The sequence below is a fragment of the Meleagris gallopavo genome, chromosome 1 (assembly GCF_000146605.3).
Source record: "Meleagris gallopavo isolate NT-WF06-2002-E0010 breed Aviagen turkey brand Nicholas breeding stock chromosome 1, Turkey_5.1, whole genome shotgun sequence".
Classification (NCBI taxonomy): Eukaryota; Metazoa; Chordata; class Aves; order Galliformes; family Phasianidae; genus Meleagris; species Meleagris gallopavo.
The window spans coordinates 112,966,790-112,981,756 of record NC_015011.2 but is presented as its reverse complement, the minus strand read 5'-3'; the positions used below and the strand labels follow the sequence as shown (position 1 = coordinate 112,981,756).

General features: G+C 32.9%; 1 protein-coding gene across 1 annotated transcript in view; it reads right to left on the bottom strand.

Annotated features, from left to right (window-relative positions):
* Nucleotides 1–14,967, bottom strand: part of DMD (dystrophin) — a 1,000,055-nt gene that overhangs the window by 599,970 nt on the left and 385,118 nt on the right. The window contains 4 exon segments of the mRNA XM_031557153.1: nt 7,000–7,182; nt 8,111–8,263; nt 10,037–10,174; nt 11,388–11,510. Coding sequence (XP_031413013.1) covers nt 7,000–7,182; nt 8,111–8,263; nt 10,037–10,174; nt 11,388–11,510 — 597 coding nt within the window.

The window sequence follows — 14,967 nt, the reverse complement described above, 5'->3', positions numbered from 1 at the left end:
TTTAAAGGACACAAATATATATAACTTGAAAACTACATCAAGGCATTCTGATGCTACAGCGAATCCTTAGGATTCCACACCCCCTCAGGCCTTCAGAGCGTACGAGATGTAAAATACCCTGGATGAAGAGGTAAATGGTTTTTGCAATCCCTTTTCCTTGTCCAGCCGCTTAGCAGGGGTTTTATTTTATTTTGGCTTAGATAACTATGTCATGATCTGGACTCGCTTCAGGCTGAGGAGGCTGATGTATTGCTGCATGCTGAACTCAGATGTAGCCTATTTGAAAACTTACCCACTGCTTTTTACTAAAGACCTCCTATCATGTACACAAAGAAGAGACTCAGGACCAGCACAAACAGGAAATTCTAGCATATTCTGAGTGCAGTCCCGGTTTTGATTTTTAATCCTGAAAACTTTCATTAGTATCCATTCACTAAGTAAATTAATTTCAAATGTGATGGAACTAGGACATGAGACTATAAATACATTTTATTCTGTATGACATAAACCAGCTCTTTTAGAATATACAAGAAAATGGAGCACTGTGTATCTTATGTCATATCTGTAACATGACTACTCGTGAAGAGAGACAAAATCTAATATTACTATCCCCTAATAAATTAATTTGAACTGTTAGGACTTAGAAAACATCTCACTATAAATAAATTATGCATGTATATTAATTACTTCTGATAAAAGATGGATTATCTTAATCCAGTAATTGCAGTAGTTCAAAACTGACAAGCAAAATTACATGTCATGGTAAAAGAATTTTATAATCCCTACCCCTTTCATGCATACTTCTGTCCACAGAAGTCAGTATCTTACTAATTGAAATCTGTAAACAAGTAAATGCTTATGTATTCATATTACATTTTGGAATGAAAGAAAATAAATCTGAAGACTGTATAATATACATCTTTGGCTTTAAAATAGATATTGAAGATACGTATTTAGAATGTTTTATGGGATTACCTTGAAAACACATTTTGAATTATGTGTCTCACCCTCCAGCAAACACGATGTTTTAAAGTTTTATACTTTACCTATCGTCTAAATATGGCCACAGAGCTGTTAGCCATTTCTTGCATTTGCCTAGTAATATTTTTCACAGCTGCAAAAGTGCATATATTATCAAGGAAATTACATACTTAAGGAAGTATTTAATTTACACTCTAGAAGATTAAATTCTTTTATACAGTCATATATCCTTGTAACCACGATATGCAATTGTGAGCATCTGTGCATCCTGTTAAAACCAGCATTAAAAAAAATCAAACTCTCTAACATAACAGTAACTATCCTAAAGAATGGAATGAATTTCAAATTCTTTTAACTCAAAATAGAATTTCAAAACTGTGTAAGTTATAGAGAAGCACACAGTGACAGACTAAGTTTCTGTATGCTGTGTTGGATGGCAGCCCTCCTATGAAAAGACTTTGGTCAACATTAGCTCACTTAGAGGGTGATTTATTAAGACGGCAGAAGCACCCTGATCACACAGCATGAAGCCTTAGGGCTGCTGTGAATTTAATCTCTTACTCTACTGACTGACCACCAAGAAAACAACTGATGTTAAATATAGCACAGATATGTTAAAATACAATCCACTTGAGATCTAAATTGACTACTTCATTTTGAAATTGACTGTTTAATTGTAATATTAATTTTGAAGATATTTAAGCCAACTATGTGTTAGCTGTTTGTTGAAGTAATTTAGAAAATAACAACAAAAAAAAAAAAACAACAAAAAACCCTACACTGAAGTATCACTGTACTGTTTAATGCTAACAGCTCCAAAGAGCAAGGTTTTAAACCTCAAACAGTGTCATCTTTCGAAGGTAATCTACATTTATACAGATGTGATCATGCAGAATAATGATAGGATTTGTTTTTTAGGCTGATTTTGTTGCTCTGATTTTTTTAAATAGCAGGCAAGAAATTACTGTAAATCCAGCACTAACTAAATATACCTACATAGCTATTCAGCAATCACACTGTACATATAAAAATTCACTTCTATGGGCACCTTTGTGAATATATTCAGAAGTATCCATGAAACAACAACAAAATTAAATGAAAACGTCATCCTTAATTCTTGACAGAAGATGATGATCATGTCTTCAAAAGCTACTGTCACTTAGGGCCAGATCACTCTGCAGCAGGTCTTTCCTCTTATTTAACATCACAGTATGACTTATTTAGTATCTATTTATTTACATAATTTACTCTGTTGATAAATTATGATATATCAGTGAAATTAAGATGGCAATTAGCTGGTTTGTTTCCCCAGTAGCTAGGCAATTATTAGGAAGAAAATACTATATCAGGATAATGAAGTTTTGGCCAAATAAAACTGAATGGAGAGACAAATTGGTTGTCACGGGTTGCCTTAACCAAAGGATGCTAGTCTTGTTACTACCCTTACCATACTGAGAACAGTAAGAAATCCTGTGCCATGTTTTAGACTATATTACAGTAACCACTTCATATAATTTAAGACAACATCCTAAGACAGTCCTATTTGCAACAAGGCTATTCATTCCCATGCAATAAGTTAAAGGTGTTGAACTTCGCTTTCAAACTAGGGAATGTAATTCAGATTGCTTCATTAAAGACCATAAGAGATTATGAAAAAAAGGTAGAAAAAAAATGTTTTCTGTGAAGTTCGGTCATCTGAAAGGAAGTTTGTTTTAAAATTCGCTCTAATAAAATATTGTGGATTTGCCATGAAAATACTGAACAGAATTAATAAGCAAATAAAAGACAAGAAAAACACACTGTAGAAGAACTTAAAGTACTGTATAAGATGGTTTCACATCTTACAGAAGAAGGATCAATGGCCTTCCCTTAAATTTTCACATCACATTATCACATCAGTCTATCTATTAGAAATAGAGAAGGCAAAGTGCATTTTAAAATGCATCTTTAATACCAGCTCCTCTTCAGCTACATCCAGTGCCTATCCTGGCCTTTCTTGCCAGAATCCTAGAAGAGACATAAAACTAGAAGTATTTGAAATAGAATTAAATGATTCTGAATGATTTTTCTAATAGTAATGTTAACAGATTTCCTGATTGATGGATGCTAAAAAGCTGATGTAAACACTCAGTTGTGATTTTCTTCCCAAAGATTCTCATTCATTCTCACTCCTCTACAGTCACAGCCAAAAGAGGTCTGCATTTGGCTGTACTGTATAAAGCTGCCTCAGTTAAACAGCTGCCTCTGTTAATACAGAAGTTACATGGTATCACTGAATCACTTCTGTCCTGTCCTTGAAAGACTCAACACACACAGGTTAAACAGATTCTGTATTCCAATCCATTTTTACACAGTTCTCTTCTTGTCCAGTAAGTATTTTCCTGTTTTGCTTTCCTAATGCCTTTTCTTTCACCATTTTATCCTCTCCCCTACTCCTCATGACAATAAAGATGAATTAGCTTATCTCAACTTTTGGCAACCACTATTAGTTTATTTACTAAAAAAAAAAAGAAGAAATACTCATTTTATTCCAGTGCTTCTGGTTCTGACAACCATGGAAAATAATGATCTAAAACAATGATAGCAAAAGAGTATCAAAGTATTAGCAGGTACATAATTAGAACACAAGACTTGTGTTTATCTAGCAGTGACACATTCTGTTTCCGTTACTGTTTGATTTTACATTTTAGAAAATATTTTTGTAGGTAAACGTAATTTATCAGTAAAAATAAGTTTAGATTTCATTAAGCAAAATTAATGGAGCTCAATAGGGAAATACTAACTGAAAACTGGAAGATGTCCTTAGAAGGGTGAATTTAAACCAACTCTTGAATTTCAGATGTAAAATAAATTTGATCAGTCCTTAATCAGGTACCAGAAGCTGATCACATACTCCCTCACCTGGAACAAGTACCCAATTAGGAGACAATTAGTTTGAACTTCTGAATGCTTCATAGAATCTTTAACAGAATAAGGTAATTTATATTGAAAATGAGGCTTATGGTACTTTTTTTCATAGGAAGTACTAAGAATACTGGTATTTGACTTATATCACAGCTAATTGCTTTGAACTACTCTGTCTAAACCACTTACCTCGTAGAAAAAAATGCATATTTTACACAGTTATTTACCTTATTCACTCTTGTTCACCACATGGTTTAAGTGGTACGAAAAGGACTTTCTCCTGATGTTAATCTTTTGATCAACTTGATATTTTTCCCAGTACAGAAAAAAATCCAAGTCAAAATATATCAGAAGTAAAATGATCATTAGTTCCAATGGAATTTTTATTTATGTCACCAATAAAATTACTCATATCATTTATGCAAGTCTACTTTCTTTGCCAGTATATATACAAGTAGGTATATAATTTTGACAGCTGTTACTGAATTGAAGAAAAAGTATTCCTCCTATCCTAAAAATACTCTTAAGATAATATGAACTCTGGTAATTTCCAAGGTCATTTGGCTTTTTGTGTAGTGGAAAATAGTTATGCTTCACCTTTTTAAGCCTATGCTTTCAGCTACACCATACTTATTGACAGAACTGGTGACACACACTTATTTTTCAGATTGTTGGTGGATACTACCTACTAAGCATCTTTGGAGAATCATAACTTTATGAGAATCTACCATGACAAAGATACTCGATTCTTATGTTTATGCATCCTTTTGGCAGATCTTCACCCGCCCCTCCCCCCCCCGCCTCGACCCCACCCTCACCCCCAAATTGTGGAAAAGTAAATAAGGGGGAACATAATCATTCTGATTTCATACTTTGATATCAGAATTATATCAGCTCTAATAAAGTAAGAAATGCAATTCTGTCATCAAGCCACAGCAGCATCTTGCTATGTTTATTCAATTAATCATAATGAATTGCAAGATATACAGTACAGTTAAAATCTCATTGCCTTTTAACAATAATGTTCAACTCTCATATATGTCTGTAATTGTATACATCATTAATTGCAAATGAAAAATGCAGAAATTTTCTACTTCTTTTGCTATAAAAATAAATTCAATTTTGTAGTTTTATTGTATGTTTTTATTCAGTTGGTGGGTAACAGAAAGCATTTTTTGCTGGTATATGCATGTGTTCAAGTGAATAGTTCAAGTTTTCATTTTTCTTCTGTATTCTCAAATCTTGAACAATTAACTAACCCCTCACAACATCCCTGTGAGGTAGGAACTTATGCTGTATTAAAAGAAAGAACAACAATGACGAAATAAAGGAAGTTGGGAAATTAACTTTGTTTCAATGATTTGGGAAAACTAAAATACTAACTAAAATAGTAATGAGGTGTTTTGTACTCCTCCTCATTCTGACGTGACTGTGAAAACATTATACTTCTCGTCAGCTTCAGTAGCTTCTGTAGAACATCTAACACATTTCACATAAATACCACAGTGGTCATTGTCAGTAGAGAATGGTATTTTTCATGAGAAATGAAAAGTACAACGTAATTAACCTGCACACGTATATTTCATTAACTAAATTTGCTTGAGACATTGAAGAATATTTAAAACTTTTAACCATTACAAAAATATAAATATACTGTAGAAATAATTTATTTTAACAATAAGAGCACATGTAATGGTTGCATGTTTAAAAAGTCAGTGGCTATATTTAATTGACCAATTCAAAAACACATATACCAATCTGTCTACATTACATAATTTAAAGAAAAATATGATTTGCTGGTAAAATTTTATAATGGATATACTTGCCCTCTATCATAGTAGGTACTGGGTGAGTATGTTTAATATAAATGGCAGATCCTTGTTTCTTTCATATCAAAAGAACAAATATATTCATTTTAAAAAACCTTATTTACAAAACAAAGTGAAGCCTGTTCTAGCTCCATGCCAATATAAATAAATGGTTTGCAACTGACTCTGTCCATTAAGTTTAATATAAACCATAGTAACCTGAAAAGAGTAATCAGATGGAACAAGATTTAATAACATACAAACCAAAATTAATGATTCTCTGATTGTTTCCATTAATAGCATAGCTATCCCAATTATTGTTTTTATATATACATTATGTAACTTAATAGTCAGAGAGTTCAAAATAAAACAGGTTAATTACATTAACTTAGTGCATTAAAAGAATGTATTTCCTTTTCCACTACCATTTTTAAGACTACAGAAGAGCACAATGTAATGAATATAACAATTTCCTAACAACAAACAGGTGTCAATCTTCTCTTTAATCCCATAAAATCTGAAGTTCAAAAGCCAATAAACACAGTAAGAGGAATGACAACCAAAAACTGCCGTATGAGTGCAAAAGCAGTTATTTCACAACTATCAATATGGCTAACTTCTGCAATACTATTTTGATCATAAACCTGGAATAATGACAGTTCACTTCTGTTTATTTATCCAGTTACTGCAGCATCTATAAACCATTAAGAATATAATAATATTTTATATTAAACCCTTCAAAATAAGAAGACATTAAGTTAGCTTAGAAAACAATTTTCACCTCTTGTTCAATTTAAAATTACAGTTTCTTGCAAAAAACTCCTTTGAGATTTCAAGCATTTGAAGAAGAGGCTATGTATAAAAGTGCAAGAAGAAAACATTTAATCTCTTTCTAAAGTAGGTATAAAGATGTATTATGGACAAATAAAACAACTGAAATTGGCATGGAATGGGTAGTTTGAAAATAACACTTTTTTGGATATACACATTTACTGAACAAAATGCATGCATGGCAAACTGACATTTTTAACTGGCAAATGTTATGGAAAAATAATGAAGCAACAGAAATAAACATGAGCTTTTCATTCCTGAGTTTTCGTTAATTGGCTGATTTAACTGAAGGGCAATTTTAAGATCAAAACAGAGAATTATTGTATTAGAATATAAATACTTTCCCACTTGCAAACAATAGGGTTTTTCTTATTAATATCTGAAGAGTTAACACTGACCCTGATGCTCTCAGTGTTAGTAGGATTCTATTAGCAGTAGCAGTTGCAAACATATGGGTTTGCCAATAACAACTCACAATTTGTGCATAGTTGAGTCTTCGAAACTGAGCAAATTTGCTCTCAAAATCTTGCCAGCGCTTGCTGAGCTGTACCAGGGTTGGCTCCACTGCTTTTGCAGCCCCATCCTTAGACAGGCGTTCAGCCTGCCTGTTCACCGCATTCAGATCTTCCTTCTTCTTCTCCAACTCTCCACCAATCTCCTAGTGAGCAAAACCAATACAGGGCCCAGGACAGTTAGCTAACTAGATCAATCAACTTAGAATTAGCAAAATATTTCTGTCAGAACTTCCATTTCAATTTTATTGTTACAGTTAAAATGTTCAGCTATTTCTTATCTTAGAGGCAAACACAACAAAAATAACTGAGATTAAGAAATCTTCTTGAAGATTGACTGTAGATATTTTAGAATCTAGTACAAACTGAGAATTAGTTAGCAAAGGCCAACGGGTTTCACATTTTGATTCTTGCTAGTACATTGTAATGGGCAGCTGTAGATTATTATTATTTTTTTAATCGATAAGGGTCAGCATATTCATGACAAATAATGTTTGGACAGTTTACAAATATATTATCTGAATCTTCAATACAGCGCTTAATTCCTGTTTTACTCTGTGGGAAACTCAACAGAGAATGAAGCAAAGAAAGACGAGGCAAAAAAAAACTAGGAAAACCTTTGACAATATGTAAATAAATCTACAGATTTTGACAATGACATATGAATGTTCAGATGAAAATGAATGTGCTAACATGAGATAGAGGTCATCCATATATCGGTAAGTCATTAGTTCATCTGGAACAAAGATACATAAAATCAATTACAATTTTTACTAAAAAACATTTGATGCTTCTTAATACATTGCACACTCCACATTGACAAAAAAATTTATTTGAAGTTTTTCAAATAATTTATGTAACAATTATTGTAACAAAAGAATACAAGAGATAGTACAACAAAGAAATACCAATTTTAATACAGATTGTTAGCATTTGTTTTATTATATATCAGAAATAATCTATTGAAATAATAATATTTTACATCTATTGAAATACTCATTTCATTTCCATCTTTTAAATAAATAAATTTATATCTCAAAATGATCTATCATTGCCATCCCAAAAAAACATTACCTTTAGCTTCTGCTCATCTTTGTGGTCTGGTAGACTGGCTAACTTTTTCTCAATGTCATCCAGCCACGTCATTAGGTCATCAGCCTGTCTCTTGTACTGATACCATTGATGAGAAATCTCTAAAGCCTTTTTTCTTCTTTGAGACCTCAAGTCCTGTTCACAGTGCAGATATGATTAGAATATGAATGAAAGACTTATAAAATATGAATTGGCATTTGTGTACACTGAAGGAAAAAAAAGGAAAAGTACACAGGTCCGCTATTTTTAATTAAATGATGATATTTAAATCAAATGTGGAAGTATCTAAACACAGGGTATTTTCATCAGTTTGACAGGTAAATGTTTATGCTAAAGGTACATGAATAAACCGGTGAGCCAGTCAGCAATATTCAGAGAAGTTAAGACTCCTACAAAAATATCAATACTTTTAATATAAAACAATTCTCCTTAGAATACTTACTGGATAGAAGGAAACACAGCCCAGTTAGTAGCTAGGTGTAAGTGGGCTTCCTGTGTTTTGTGATAAATTGTGAAATTCTAGCCTATGTGAGAATTTTGTAGCTATTCAAAAGAAAATAATTTCAGTGCAAAAATGTATTATAGACCATTACATACCAAATGTGTTTATGACTCAGAGTTATAAAAGCATTAAAACTTCTATTGAACAGGACATTAAAAACACAACTTTCTTGAAAGTATTATTAAATATACCTTAAGTGCTTAGCTTCACTCATGAAGAGTTCAGAAAATACTTTCACTCTAATAGCATCTTACTAAGAAGCAACTTTAGAAAAACTTACATAATTTATATAAAAAATACGTAAACAAATTTGCTTCAACCTTTCTTGAAAATTTTATTTGACAAAGTTGAATGCTCAACTGAATAACTCAAGAGGAAAACAACCAGTAAAAATCTGGCCAATAGTATAGCTCTAAGAAGAGTCTTCTCCTCCACAGAAAATTTGAATTAGTTCTGTTTAACTTGAAAAAATCCAAGACAAACCTAGCAGATTTCAAGTTACTTCATAATGTGAACAAAATGACAACAGCTATTATTTTACTGCATTCACACAGCTAAATTGTAAAAATTAGAATGAAATCCATAGGAAACAAAAGATGATGCTCAAAAATAAGTAATAATTAAATGTAAACATGCGTGAACACATGTAAAAATGTGTTCCTAGTGTCAAGAAGAACTAAACAAAAATTTTCAAGAAAAATTCCTCCTGATGAAAGATAAAAATTTCAGCTACAACTGCCATAGTCTATGCCTCTTAAGTGACCAAAGGTGATCTTTCAACTACAAAATTATTCTTTTCCACATTTTATTTTTCTCCAGGAAGTTGACATCCTCAAATAAGTCTCTCAGCAGAGAATTTAGATGTATGACTTTGGTTTTCAGCTTCTTAGCTGCTAGGTCACTGATATACTGATATAGATATACTGATATAGATTATAGGCTACTCCACCAGTATTTTAAAGAGGGAAGTGTCATGTTTCCTGCTGAAAGAGATCAGCATGCTATTTTTTTTAGTGAAGTATAAACCAAATTATTAATTACAACAGAAGTGTTCTACCATGCAGAATCTAAGTTTGTGAGGCTGTATTGTAGCTAAGGTCTGGAATTCTGGTGGAGAAACATAAAAAGTGCAAAACATATTTAAAAAAGGTAATATAATCAAATAAGAGTTTACTGTCCAATTGGCAATCACCTGGTTGTAACAAAACTGTGACAAAACAATGCATAATATGCCTTTTCCAAAGCCTCAAGAAAAGCGTACAAGCAATTACATGCTTACAGTTGAATAGTTTCAAATGACTTATCTCTAAATAGTAATGAGGATTCATTTAACTTTACAGAACATTGCCCTGAAATGAAGAAAAATCTGTTTTATTTGTATGTGCTTATAATGGTAGCTCCTATACCTTGAGAGCATTATGTTTAGACTGCAACAGCTGCTGTTTTATCTTTATTTCCTCCCGTTGTCTCTCATCTGTGATTCTTTTCTGAAGCGTGTCGCCCCTTTGCAGCAATTCTTTCACTGTGCTCTCATCATCTTCACTCTGATTTAAAATAATAACAGGTAAAATGGGCATTTAATTTAACTACTACCTAAGTACTAGGAGTTTTCGACATATAAACCTATACTTCCTATGCTAAAGATCTAAAAGCTACTTGCAGTTCTGTTCTGAAGACACAATAGCTTTCACTTACTTTCTATATCACTTGAAAGGTACGAGTAAAACAGCAAATGAAAAGCTACAGATGTTTGATACTAGTCTTTACAGAACATCCAGGATAAGAGGATGAAAATGGTAAAGGCAAAAGGATAAAATATTTCTAACTTTAAAACAGAAAAGTGTAATCTGAAATACTCTACAAAAGTTTCAGTCATTGAAATTGTCAGTATGCTAGAGACAATGTGATTCCTAAGTATTTCACATAATAGTATCATCACAATATAAAACAGCTATTCTAGCATTGAAAATGGTATCACTATGCACTCTTGATACATAAGGTGAATCTATTCCTACAGATTTCAAGACCATTTTTGAAACAACATTAAACATTCTATGTATATAAACAGAAAAAATATGCTCAAGCATTGGAACATTACCCAATAAAACTTAATTCACTTATTATTTACCACTTGAGTAAATACCACCTCAAATTGTTAATGTTTTTCCTGCATTAAAAAAAAAAAATTAAAAAATATTTCATTTTAGCATTGATATGAAAGATCTATCTTTGAATAATACCTTGAAAGGAAATACAATATTATTTATTTATATTGCTAATAAAGAAATATATATCTGATCTTGCTGAGGATTCACAAAGTGAGGATCCTAAAGATGATTGGCTATCTAAGACATGTCATGCCTCTGAAAATTGTATTGAAGAATTCACAGCAGTATTTTGTTTGTGACATTTTGTTTTTGTTTTAATACACATATATTGTTTTACTATTAACAAATAGGAAACATAAGTAATAAAACTTATCACAGTCACACATATTATTCACAATATAAGGTATGACCATATATGTTAATAACTAATCTCTGTGTGTTATTTGTCTTTAGTGAATGCCTTCTTTACACGTCTTCTGAACGTGTATGCTAATTTGGAACCTTTGAATTTATAATATATTAGCACAGTAAAATTTTGTTCAAGTCATATCTAAAGATCTTAAGACAAATAAGGTAGTTTCTCATTTTCACTCAGGACTTTTTCATCTTTCTATCTACTCCACTCAAACTTCCATTTCAACCAAATTACCATATCTTTATTGAAGTCCTCCTCTTTCAGATTCACCCCCTGCTGAATTTCAACCTCCAGTGGTTCAAGCAATTTTTGTATATCGAAGTCAAATTGCTCCAATTCCTTCAAAGGAATGAAGGGCTAGAATAGGAAAAATACAGATATAATTTATTTAAATTACATATTTAATAGTCTTATTAGAAGCATAAATAAGAACAGGCATCTGTTCCACTTCCTATTACTAAAACATTAGTAGATTTTCCATAAGATGAAAAAATTATCACCATGCAACTCCAACTACGCACATACACAAATAAACATTGGTATTTAAGAATACTCATGTAAGTTCTCATGTAAGAAATATAAGAATTCTGTGGCGAATTAAGATTAATATATATATATGTATATTTTCACATTTGTGCACAAGAATAGGCTCAGATAAACAGCATCTAAAAAATTAAGTTTAGATAATACTCAGAAATAGTATAGCAACAAGCAATCCATTTAGATGAATAACCAATTGAGAACAATTTCAGGATAATTTGTCTCAGTGTTTTGAAACCATTGTTCTGTCAAAAAGAACAGCAAAAAATACCAGATTGATTACATAGTATCCATCTTAAAAAAAAAAAACAGTTAAACTTAGTATAAGATATCCACTTAATGATACTATGTAACATACTAAAAAAAGTAAACAAAACCTTGTTTTAAGAAAGCACTCCAGCTGAAGTCTAAAGAAGGCAAAGCAGAGAGGGACTCTCTTTCCCTGCTGCCACCTCTCTTGATGCAGCCCAGGATACCGTTGGCCATCTGGGCTACAAAAAGTACACTGCTAGATCACGTCCAGCTTTTTGTCCACCACGACCCTTATGTCCTTCTCCACAGGGCTGCTCTTGATGAGTCTGTAGACGTATAAGGATTGCACTGATCCAAGTGTAACACTTTGCATTTGGCCGTGTTAAACTTCATTCAGTTCATGTGGGCCCAGTTTTCAATCTTGTCCAGTTCACTCTGGATGACGTCCCTTCTTTCTGTCATATTGACTACACCACTCAGATTAGTGTCATGAGTAAACTTGCTGACAGTACACTCGATCCCTCTGTCTATGTCATTGGTAAGTATGCTGAAGAGCACCAGTCCCAAGAGTGACCCCTGGGAGACACTACTTGTGACTGGTCTTCACCTGGACATAGATTTGTTAATCATAACCCCCTGGCTGTGACCATCCAGCCAATTCTTTCTTATCCAACAGATCAGCCTGCAAATCTCTCCAGTTTAGAGATAAGGATGGGGTGCAGGACCACATCTAGGCAGACATCATCAGTTGCCCTTCTTTTGTCCACAGATGTTGTCACTCCATCATAGAAGGCCAACAGATTGGTCAGGCACGATCAGCCCTTGGCGAAGCCATGCTGGCTGTCCCTGATCACCTTCTTGTCTTTCACATGCCGTAACTCAACCTCCAGGAGGATCTGCTCCATGAACTTTCTAGGCACAGAGGGGAGGCTCACCGACCTGTAGTTTTCCAGGTCTTCTTCTCTTCTTTTCTTAAAAATGGAAGTAATGTTTTCCTTTTCCAGTGACCAGGGACTTCACCTGACAGCCATGACTTTTCAAATATGATGGCGAGTGACTTGGCAGTCATATCAGCCAGTTCCTTCAGGACCCTAGAATGCATGTCATCAAGCCCCATAGACTTGCACACATTCAGTCTCACGAAGTGATCTCTGACCTGGTCTTCTCTTAATGACCTAGAATCTCCTGGATGTACTTCTGTCTACTTACTAAAGGCCTAAGTACATTATATTTTTGTCACTTCCCTTGTACATTTCTCTACAGCACAATTGGTCTTTATTATAAAGCATATGTTTGTAATCAAGATGTTAATAATCAAAGCTATTCAGTCAAACAAAAGAGGCTAGACATCAACTAACACTCAGAAGATGTGTAAAACTTTATCAGTTGTTCCACAGATAAATTGGGAGATTTACAGTAAAAATATTTTAATTGTATCTGGTTGATCATTTTCATGACAAAGACTTTGTATGCTTGTACACACTAATGGAAATATAATAATGGATGATATTCATAAGGAAACATACTGTGTTCACAAATTTTCATCAAAAAGCTCAGCTTCTTACCTAGCAACTACTTCAACTAAGGCAGAAATAATAGCAAAATACTAAGTAATCTATACTCAAATGATCTGAAGGATATATTCAAAAGTACTTAAATATCAATAAAAGAGAAATCAACTAATAAAACTGGAATATATAATCACTACTTGTTGACAGATATTAAAACCAAAACAACATTATCTTTTTTTGATAATGGAAGGAAAAATACTCACTGAAATTCTAGTAATTGAATAAAGTTCAAAAAAACACTTGAAAATTTTAAATCTCAGTACACTATGACATACTTACAGCTTCATTTCGTTATTTCAGACTACAACTATTAATTATTCATTGAAATTATTTTCTATTTCTTACTTACTTCACTGATGTACAGATAATCATTATTATTTTAAAAAATAATTTGAAAACAGGCAAGAATTGACTGCACACAATTTATAAAAGCTTAGCCTCTTGAATTGATTTTTCAGTGTAATTGCAGAGTGTATAATTTTACCTAAATATAAGTAAACAAAAAAGACATGAAGTATATTCTCTCTTAATAATTTATCAGCCCATAAATCTGAAATCGTGAATAAGGGAAGTAGGAATCCACTTCTATGGATGTGGACAAACCAAGGCACACAATTTAATCCTTTATACGAATGAATACAGAAAGTCAGCAATAGTACAGCAAGCTTTTGCCTCTTTTTCACAGGCAGTACTACAGATAACCTTCATCAATCATACTCTAGTTGTCGATTTTCCAGAGTACTGGAGAAGGTTCCCTAAATTCTCACCTGTAGTTAAAACAATATGCTGTAGTTACTGCTCTCATTTTGTTAGGTATATGTAGTAAAAAGCATAGTGAGATGCTGCCATTCCACATCATTTTTTTTCTGTACAATCATAACTGAGATAAAATCTGAGTGAGAATGTTGACATGTTGAAGACATTTGTAGGTTATATTCTGAAGACAGATATTTTTTTCTTGACAAGTCTTTTTACCCTTCGAGTGAGCCCACAGCATACAATACAAACAATTAACCCATGAAAAATCATCCACTGGCAGCTACATCATTTAGATCACTTCATCAAAGGATGCATAATTACAACATTTCATCTTACAACATTGTGGAAGAGTATGGCAAAACTCAGAAGAAGCTCCATACTGCAGTATTCAGAATAGAAATGTTACACACAAAGTCGTTCCTACATATCCTCTGTCTACAGTTTGTCCTTCTGTACTGAGTAGAAGCACATTGCAACTGCTGAAATACTACTGACGGCTGCCAGGAAAATAAAACAAAACAAAACAAAATCCCTAACATAATCATCCTAGGTCACAGGAAAAAAGTACCCCACCACAATGAGTAGGCTGGGGGTTGGGAAAGCTGGGAGGGGACAGACGACCTGAACTGGCCGACGGGATAACATATCATATAATGATTTGTTCCAGAAAATCAAAGTAAGAAACAAACAGA